Here is an 11029-nt window from a genome sequence, read left to right on the forward strand (position 1 = left end):
TTTTCCAGTACAATACAATTTACAATTCTGAAAACATACAAAGGGTTTTACACTGATACAACTACAATACATTATTTTCCAGTACAATATAGTTTACATTCCAGGAAAAATACATTCAAACAGTTTTATAAAGATATAAAACTACACTATACTACTACAAAGTACAACCATACTTATACATTTTGATCTTGGAACATTTAAGACTACATTACATATAAAAGAAAATATTGGATTTTCTAAAAGAACATACTATCATTTTCAAGGAACAAAGACACATATTTCTCATACAAAATGTTTATTAACTCACCGACTTAATTGTTGACACTCTCTTCAAAACCACTTGTATTCTCAGGAAATCAGTAGAAAGTTACTCACTCAGGTTTTGTGAAGACGGAGCTTAGTATTGTTACGTCTTATATTTTGTTGTATGCTTTTGGAGTCAAACAATGATTCAAATACAATGTAAATATTAAATTATCAATACAATGTTTGAAATGCTTTGATATCTATTATACAATTGATATGCTACTGTACATGACGTCATCCACCCCGAGACTTTTCCGCCGTTTACTCGGGTTCGGGGGTGTGACAGAGTGACACCTTCTTTCATGTTCTAATGTGATATAATCACATTATAACAAATAGAAGTTCTAACTCTAGTCTTCTTAGCTTTACCGACGGTCTTGTCGATTGCTTTGATTATCCATTCCTTTAACCTCCTGACTTGAGTCGGATATTACATCGAACATGGTTCTCTGAACCAATTAACTTATTTCACAGACTTATTCTCAAGTCGGACGTGATTTGATATGACCACTAAGGTTGGAATAATAGTCATCTTGGTAGTCATTACCGAAAAGATGGTAACGGCGGAAACAAACGAAACAAACTCAACTACTAATGCGTTAGTAACCTTGTGAATTTCCTTGATCCAAGTGCGAGTCTTGTGCTTCTGGTAGTATAGGCCTTTACCATCTTTCACACATACTGATACTCATCCCAAGAATTTCCTTGTAGTTTTCCAAGTCACCATACAATAATTTCACATGGTCATTTAACACATCGGATAACATAACTAAGGTTTATATAATTTCTTGACAGGATTACATAGATATTCAAGTTCACCCTACAATATGTCTCTTATAATTAGGCTACACCACATGATACTATCTATATGGTTACTTTATATCTTGATCTTCAGATATATATATAGATCCGTACTCCTGATCCCTTGCATCGCCACATGCTTCATCAAGGATCATCTAGAATGCTCTTGCCTTTGGCTTCAAACAATCTTTTGACATATTCCCCTTATCTCCACATACGTAGAATACCTTATCATTAAACGTACAATCCTTGGAATAGTGACCGATCCCCCACACTTATAACAAGTCATTTCTCCGTCGCATCTCCCAAAGTGCTTCTTCTTGCACTTCTCACACCATTTGTCTCCTCCACTACCCCCTAAATTTTGGTCGTCTAGGTTGGACTTCGAGAATATTCTTTTCTTATCGGATCTTGAGGATCCCCCAAGATTCCTCTTTTCTCATTCCTTATCTTTTTCTAGACACTGTTCTCTTATTTGGGTCTCTACATTCCTACCCGCCCAGATGGCTGTTTTTAGAGTAGTTGCTAGCTTCACCGTTGGACCAAATTCTACCGGTAGTCCACTAGCAAACTTGTTGAACTTGGAAAGTTTAGTAGGAACTAGGTAAGGAACAAGCTTTATCTTCTTCGTAAAAGCTGCAGCATACTCGTTGACACTCATCTTACCCTTCTTCAGATTCTGGAATTCGTTGTTGATCTCCAGAAGGTCTTGTTCAGAGTAGTACTGCATTTTCAGCTGCACAAGAAAGTCTTCCCAAAACATCTTACTAGCTTCTCCATTGGGCATGGTATCATCCAGTAACTTCCACCATCTTAATACTTCTGTATTTAACTGTCTAACCGCAAGAACGGTCTTCTGCTTGTTGCTACATTCATGAATTTCAAACACCATCTCCATCTGGGAGGTCCAATCCATGACTTCCACCGGTGTTGGGTAACCAGAAAGACTCGGTGGCTTGTGTGACATCCCCATTTTCACAGCCAGAAAAGACCGATTTGTTTATGCTTCATTTTTAAAATCAGAGTATACTTTTATAGAAAAGTGTTGCGGAATTTTGTTCCCAGAAAACATGATAAATATGTAATCAAAGCATTTCTGAAGAAATGTATTTTATTCTTTTTCAAAACTTTGGGATGTCAACGTCAATACAGAAACATAAGCATAAACAGAACTTACATTCATTTACACTAGTGATCTACATCTATTTAATCTCTCAGTGTACTGTAGCTTTATATCGACACCTGTGATACAAATAAACTGAGTGGGTTAGGTTGGGAAACCTGGTGAGTACATAGGGTTTCAACCCACAATAATATAGTTATTATGTTTAAACATCAAACATTCAACCCAATTTCCCATCCCCATTATCTTCTTTATTCTTAAGGATCTACCCTACGAATCAGCTATCCTTCATTCATTCATTCCTAAGGTTTATCCTAGGGAATACGCGCGAAGTCCATTACTGCTAATGTCATCTATTAGGCACAGCTGCCAATATTATCCTTTAGGCGCAGCTGCCAGGATTGTGTTGTTCTCAACTAGGCGCTGCTGCCAATATCATCTATTAGGCGCAACTGCCAGGATTATGATGTTCTCTATTAGGCGCAACTGCCGATGTTATCCTTTTTGCGGAGCTGCTAGGATGTTTAGAGTGCATCATAGTTCGAAAAAACTCTACAGAATGTGGTGTAGCTACTAATATTCATCTATATCATTTTTCATACCTCATCATTTATCTACCCATGTTCTACCCAACATATTTGTAGATATAAAATACATCTATAGTTTTAGATCTGAAGAAAAGGTTCAGATCTGAAAATACATCTACAGTCTAGATTTGAAGAAAAAGGTTCAGATCTGAAAACAAAATACATCTACAACTTAGATCTGAAGAAAAGGGTTCAGATCTGAAAACAAAATACATCTACAACTTAGATCTGAAGAAAAAGGTTCATATCTGAAAACAAAATACATCTACAGCTTAGATCTGAAGAAAAAGGTTCAGATCTGACAAACAAAGAAGTTTAAATCTTCCATCTAGCACAGATCTCAAGTAAATATGCACACATAGAACGTAATTTATATAAACTACTTCATATCTATGTGTAAGATGAAAGTAACTATGCATTCACTTGATAAGGTGGTGATTCGGACACTTCACTTCTTAAAATGATCTTCTTTGACGAAACCGGGAAGTTTGCTTGAAAACCGGGCTTTGCGGAGGCAGATCTTTTAAACCGAAAAACTCTTTTTCTCCGAGTCCTCGTACGCTCCGGGGCTTTCTTCTAGTGCTAGGGAGGTTTCCTAGGCTTCAGGGGTGTTTGGGAAGTTTAGAGAGATGTTAGAGAGAGAAAGAGATAGTGAATTGGTGAAGAAAGAAGGCTGCCCTCGCAGCCCTTTTATAGGGTGCGAGGCCTCGGTACGCTAGGCGTACAGAAGCTCTACACGGGGCGTATTGCAAGGTTCGTACAACACGTGTAGGAGTCTCGGTGGTGCATTGTGGCTCATTTCGGACCGCATAAGAGAAAAGAACGCGCAACGTACCCATCTTCGTACGCGGGGCGTACTGCGGTACTCAGGGTGTCCGAAGGTACGCCGGGCGTACCCCTCGCATCAGCTCGCATTTTCTCATCTCGACTTCTAAAATTCATAACTTTCGCATACAAGCTCCATTTTTTGACGTTCTTTATATCCACGCGTAGGTGAGACCGTACTCTACAACTTTCGTTAAGACTTCGTTGGCTAATTTTGACTCTATTTTTAAAGTTATATTTTTAACAGGACGGGACAGGAAAGTCCGTTAAAAATTCATAACTTCCTCATCCGACGTTCGTTTTCATCTGTCTTTTTACCGTTGAGCTACTATTAACGAGACCTTCGATTCTCGTTTAGGTTGTGTCGGCTAAAAATCGGTCGGTCTAATATTCGAACTCCGGGCTGCATACTGCTAAGCCGAAACTTAGAAAAATCATAACTTCCTCATACGAAGTCAGATTTGGGCGTTCTTTTTATGCACGCTTTCGGTTTAATGAACACTACAACTTTCATTTAGATCACTAAGGCTAAAAAGTCCTATATCGCAAATTCACTATTTACGTCTCACAGTGTCGTGTCGGTTCTGTCGTGAAACTTCGACATGTCATAACTTCTTCGTTATAACTCGGATTTCGGTGTTCTTTATATCTCCGAAATCCTTGTCACGACCACTACAACTTTCTTCATCGATATCAGGCTTATCTAACCATTTATGTTTTACGCTTATTTTTATTATATCTTTGCAAACAAGTATATAATCACATAATTCACATAATATTCAAGTAATTCATCTTTATTACTTTAAAATAGGTTACAATGGTTGACCTAGACTATTACATCATTACATCAATACTTAGCCTCGATACACGGGCGTTACAGCTTGGATGCCATGAAGTCTTTATAGTTGCATCCATTTCCATCGTCTCCTCCATTTGGTTGGTTTCTTTTAACCACTGTTGGCTCTACTTGGGTAACAGTTCGGTTGTAGTTTCCCTCCTCAGACTGTTTGTAACACACTTTTTCGAATCGTTTTTATTATTCGGGGCCGTGACCCGAAGGTCAGTTATCATAGGGCTTCGGGCCTTGGGGGGGGGGGGGGGGGGCGGGGGCGGGGGAAGAGAGGTCTAGACCCCTTTGGATGTGGGTAATGTTGAGTAAGGTGATCTGAGAGTTCGGTTTGTGCTTTGGATCCCAAGGGTATAATAATAAAATGGTGGGTTCGGGCCTTTCATGAATTTAGGATTTAAGTTCGGAAGGTTTTAAGGCAAAGGAGAGTTGATAGGATTGTAGAGATTCTCATTACCTTTCCGTGGATATAAGGATCGTCGGAATCAAAGTTAGGAAGAAAACATTATGGCCTTCGGAAGTTAGGAGGATTTTGGGCTAAGCTGGGTACACTGGGCATACAGGGAGTACGCTAGGCATACCAGGCAGGGAAGATCGGGGTGCGACATTGAGTACGTTGGGCGTACTCAATTCAGGTTTGAACCCTAATTTAGGGTCTTAGACCTTATTTAAAGGTCTTAACTCATTCTCAAACCCTCTTATCTTCAGCCTCCATCCCATTTAACCCTAAGTTCGAAACCCTAGCCTCTCTTGTGTGAATTTTAAGCCTTGGTGTGCGTTTGGGTGTGCCTTGGAGAAGAAGGAGATATTGTTAGAAGAATTGCTTGGCTTGGAGCTTGTGGATTCAAGCTCTAATCATATTCATCAACTTCCAGGAGGTATAAAGCTACCATCTTGATGACTCTATATGTTAGATCTAGCCTATGGCTTGTTTTGGGTTTATTATGGTCCCTTGAGTCATCCTTGTGAGTATGAGCTAGGGGTGGCAATTCATGACACCACATGACAAAAATACACGACACGAAATGAAATTAGGACGAAACTGAAATTTGAATTCGTGTTCGTGTCGTGTTCGTGTTAACTGTAAATAACACGATGACGTGTCGTGTCGTGTTTGTGTTCAAAATTCGACACAAAATTGGCACGATTTAGAAGTTCTTTATCGTGTTTGTCGTGTTATATTTGATAAAGTATTCATTAAATAAACCAGTTTTTAGTATATGTTATATTTTTCGTGGCGTGTCGTGTTTTTCGTTTTTTAATTCGTTTGTTTTTCGTGTTTGTTAAAAAAATACGACATCGTGTCGTATCGTGTCGTGTTTATGTTACATAAAACCTTGTTGTGTCATGTCACGTCAGACAGAAACATGAAATGATAGCACGATTTGCCACCCCTAGTATGAGCTACTCCAGGAGCTTAAAATTTTAGATCTTAGCATTTATGAGGTTGTGGGTGCATAAAAATGTCATCTTGATGGGTTTTGATGAATCATGATAGATTTGGTGTTCATATTATGGACTTAGGTGGTTAAAAACAAGTTTTGGGTCCCATTAAGACATGTAAAGGAGTAAAGTTGGCAACTTTATGGATTAAGACCTTATCTAGAGGTAAGATCTGAGTTTAGACGTTTTGGTCTTAAGCATTAAGTGCTTAATATGGGAAATGGTCATCTGGGGTGTACGCTTGGTGTACGTATGCATACGCTCAACGTAATGCATGGATTCCCCATTTTAAGTTATGACGAATTGTACCTTGTGCAGCGGAAGGCAGTACGCGGGGTGTGCAGATATGGTACGTGGGAAGTACAGATCTGGTATGCGGGGCGTACTCCTGAAAGGCTCTTTTGGGCCTTTTGGACCTTGGGTCTTTTGGGAATTGGGCCATGAGATGTTGGGTCAGATATGGGAAGGGTAAAATGTTCTTTTACCCATTCGAAGGACAGGATATGGATTGGACCTTGGATTTTGGGAAATGACCTTAATTATTGATTAGGGATATTTTAGTTATGTTCACTGTGAGGATTCCGGTAGCAATAACGCGTGTGTTTCGGTTATCTCAGTTTGAGATGAGTCTCCTCACCGTACCTGTGGGTCGTAGGCACCAATTCCGGCACACTAGGATCTGTTACGCTAGTTGTCATTGTGACCCTTGCATGATATGTTGGGATAGGCTCATTGTATGACGGGCTAGGCCCATTTGTATGTTGGGTTGGGCCCATGGATCAGGAAGGGCCAGGCCCAATGTATGTTATGTAAGATGCTAGCTGTCTTTATGACTTTTGCATTTGTATGTTGGGCTGGGCCCATTGACTTGGAAGGGTTAGGCCCATTATTATGGGTTGGGCCCAGTGCGTGGGCTAGGCCTAATGATATGTATGTTATGTGGTATTTTGGGGAACTAACTAAGCTTTGTGCTTACAATTTTATGGTTATGGTTTTAGGTACTTTCGGTTCGAAAGGGAAAGGCCCGGCTTGATTGCAGCACATCCACCCATGTTTCCGAAACTATATGATTTTGGGATTGTACTCTGATAACTGTTATTATTCTAAAATATTTTTGAATGATTGGAAAAAGGATAATTGGTGTTTCTGGTTGAATTGAAAATGATATTTTTACTTTATAATTTTTGGGGCGTTACACTGGTATTCATTCAACTCAGCTTGCACAACAGGTGAAGTGGGTTTATCCCTATTATTACGTAACATTTGTCTCATCTCCTCCCTTTATTCGACCATCATATCACAAATCATTGCTTAGACGCCTGCCATCGTGACAGGTTCAACTCCTGGCATGACCTCAGGTGCACGCTCGATCACACGAGGCTCAAGTTTCTGATTACCGTTTCCTAATCCACTTCAAGTTCTCACCATGTCAATCTATACACCAAAGTGGCTTTTAGTTTACCGAGACGAGAATATAGATAAGGAAGGTTCAGACGCGCAATCCTCCTTATTACTCCGAAAAGTTATATGCCAGTTTTAATACCGTAGTTAAACATTTAGAAATCTGAACACATAAAATTTCCAGATCCGATCGGCAATAGACTTCAGATCCGATCAAAATAGCATCCTAAAGCATATAATGCATCTTGTAGCTATCACAAAAATCATTTAGCACATAAAAGCAATTTATGCATCTTTCCTAAAATAAGCTAGTGCTCGTGTCTATTCAGACATATTTCCTAAATATAGCAGACACTAATCTCACAATCATCACTTAACATTCTAAGTTTAAGTCTAGAAATCCTACAAATTCCTAGTTTGCTTAAACTAATGCTCTGATACAAACTGTGAAATCCCCAATTTTACGGCCATAAAAGACCGATTTGTTTATGCTTATTTAAAACCAGAGTATCATTTTTGAGGAATATTATTGCAGAATTCATTTCCAAAAACATGGTAATCATAATATCAAAGCATTTCCAGATAAATTTATTTTATTTATATTAAGACAATGGTATGTCATCGTCAATACAGAAACATAAGCATAACGGAATATTACACGCCTTATAGTAATTAAACTAATGGCCTAATACTCCTCAAATCTTTCGGCAGAATGTATATTTTATATCACCACATGTTATACAATGAACTGAGTGGGTCAAGTTGGGAAACCTGGTGAGTACATAGGGTTTTCAACCTACAATAATATAATTAATATGTTTAATCATCAAACAATTAACCTAATTTCCCATCCCCTCTATCTTTTTTTTTCTTAAGGATATACCCTAAGGATCATCTATGCTGACAGTACTGGTTCAGGGATTCCTCCATAGTACTTGTCAGTAGGTTTTCTTCTATATTTATTCCTAAGGAATAGACATGAAGTCCATCGCTGCTAGGGTTTATCTAATAGACACTAAGTCCATAGCTGCCAGTGTTTATCTATTAGGCACTAAGTCCATAGCTGCCAGTGTTTATCTATTAGGCACTAAGTCCATAGCTGCCAATGTTTATCTAATAGGCACTAAGTCCCTGGGATCATTTTATTTATTTACAGTATTATTTTAGGGAGTCCACCCACAGTACATCTCAATGGGTTTTTAGAGTACATCTGATGAACACATGGTTCACAAACACCTACAGGTTGCGAGCCTGCTAGCATTCCACTGGACTGTCTAGAATAGTTCGTGGTTGTCATCTATACTCTGCTAGATGACGACATATTTCAAGTCAATGACTCTCATCATCTATTTCATCTTTCATCTCTAATCATCTATATCAGCTTTCATCTCTCATCATCTATAGCATCTTTCATCTACCCATCATTACCCAATATATTTATAGGTATTAAAATACGTATACAGTTTAAATCGAGTAAAACATATATAAATGGTTTATCTAGCATAGATATTAGGAACACAGATAATATGCACATATAACATGTAATTATCTTAAATACTTCATATCTATGTGCAAGATGAAAGTAACTATGCACTCATATCTTAAAGTGATGACTCAAAACTCGGACAACGCTTCACTTCTAGCATCTGTCTTTTCCTTTGACGAAACCTAGTATCATCATCACTAAGTCTTAGTCTAATATTTCTTAGGAGTAATTATTAGTCTAGATTCATCATTAATTCAAAGCCTACAAATCAATAGCTGATAAAAGGAAAACCATGTAAGATCATATCGGAGATAGGGTCCATTTGGCATACAACGTATACTGTTTGGAAAGCCCACTTTAAACACCTGACTAAATCTAGCCTTGTCATCATCCCCATTAGTAGATCAATTAGTATAAAGACTTGGAATCACTGATAAATATTATTTATAGTTTCATAATAACGATAATGAACTTAAACATAAATTATACTTATAGCACAGTAAGCATAACTCAACTTACAGGTGGTTTAGCGAAAAACCGGAATTTACGCGGGCAGAACTTCTAAATCGAAAGCTCTATTTCTCGGGGCTTTCTGAGACTCCAGTACTTCTCTGCTAACTCTTAGTAAGTGCTAGAATAATGCCTAGGGACCTTGGGGGGGTTTGGGAGAGATTGGAATGAAAATGTGTGAAGAAATGGGTGAAATTCAGCCTCTATTTATAGGCTGCCAGGAGCCCAGTACGCTGGGCATACAACAAATTACACTGAGCGTAATGGGTACGTTGGACGTACCTAAGCATTATATTGGGCGTAATGTGCCACATGTCGCCATCAGATCACAAGCCTTGGGGAGGAAGGTGTGTGCCAGATAGCGACACATGTCACCCTCTTGTTAATCCGAAAATTATTTATCTTGTAAAATCTATAACTTTTGCATACGAGCTCCGTTTTTGACGTTATTTATATCCACGTGTAGCTATTGATGAGATCTACAACTTTCGTTTCTACTCCATTGGCTAACCTTGAATTTATTTTTAAAGTTATATTTTAACAGTCTTAGACAGTTAAAGTCCGTTAAAAATTCATAACTTTATCATCTGATGTCTGTTTTCGACTGTCTTTATATCATTGAGCTCCTATTAACGAGATCTTCAATTCTTGTTTAGATTGTTTCGGCTAAAAATCGATCGATCTAAATTGGATTTCTGAGTTGTATACTGCTACGATGAATCTTAGAAAAATCATAACTTCCTCTAATGAAGTCAGATTTAGAAAAATCAACAAGATTTGAATCTAAGTTTTCAAAATTTGCCAACTTTGGCCCCTATAACATAACTTCCTTAATTTGACTCTATTAAACTTCTAATTTATTTCTATTATTGTTTTTATCATATATTTTGTTTATTAACTTTTAATTATTTGTTTTTATTTAATTTTTAAAGGCATAAGACTATTAATATGTATACTTGAGACACAACCCTGATTTTATTGTCATGTCTTATAACGCACATTACATATTTTATATCTCTTTTTTTATTTGACAACCCAAAAAACTAGCGGCATTGTCGATGATACATTAAATTTAATCTTTTTATGCCAAGATCTTTTCATACAGTTACAACGCTCGAGATTGACACTTAGATTAAGAAAATAGCTAAGATACTAAAGAAGCTACCAAGTTCCTCAGTCACAATATCTTCACTTCTCATGATCAATATTTGGAAAGATATCCCACTGTCAAGCAGATCTAAAATAAAATCACCCATATCAAGATTACTTCCATCAAATTCTACCGCACAATAACCAACCAACCCCACACTCGTTTCCAAATAAGAGAATAGATATCCAACTTCAATTATCATTATGGAATCTCAATGAGCATTGAGAGAATATAGACTCAATATGTCACCCAAGATCCCCTTTGCATCAACTTTCTAGCCATGGAGAACTTTGAGCTCAAATCCAAACTTATCCATCTAGTGCCCATATTATGATGCATAACGAATAAAGATCCTCTTAAAATTCCCAAGGAATTTTGCATATTATATTTCGAAATAAAGCCTCATAATGTGACAATATCATGTTAAGTGCATTCCATTTTGCTCTAGATGATGCAAAAAAAGATTGGCTATATTACCTGCCACCATGTTTGACAACCACTAGGAACGATATTGCAAGGCCATTCCTAGAAAAATAGTTTACGAAACCAA

At 37.7% G+C, this 11029-nt stretch overlaps 1 protein-coding gene across 1 annotated transcript; it reads right to left on the reverse strand.

The window, feature by feature from the left end:
- Nucleotides 1–1546: 1546 nt before the first annotated feature.
- LOC145164272 (uncharacterized) lies at nucleotides 1547–2080 on the reverse strand. Its single transcript, XM_079082995.1, has one exon. It carries the CDS (start codon nucleotides 2078–2080, stop codon nucleotides 1547–1549), a length of 534 nt encoding a protein of 177 aa, XP_078939121.1.
- Between the last annotated feature and the right edge of the window lie 8949 nt (nucleotides 2081–11029).

The sequence above is a fragment of the Lactuca virosa genome, chromosome 3 (assembly GCF_052849685.1).
Source record: "Lactuca virosa cultivar CGN04683 chromosome 3, Lactuca_virosa_CGN04683_v6, whole genome shotgun sequence".
Classification (NCBI taxonomy): Eukaryota; Viridiplantae; Streptophyta; class Magnoliopsida; order Asterales; family Asteraceae; genus Lactuca; species Lactuca virosa.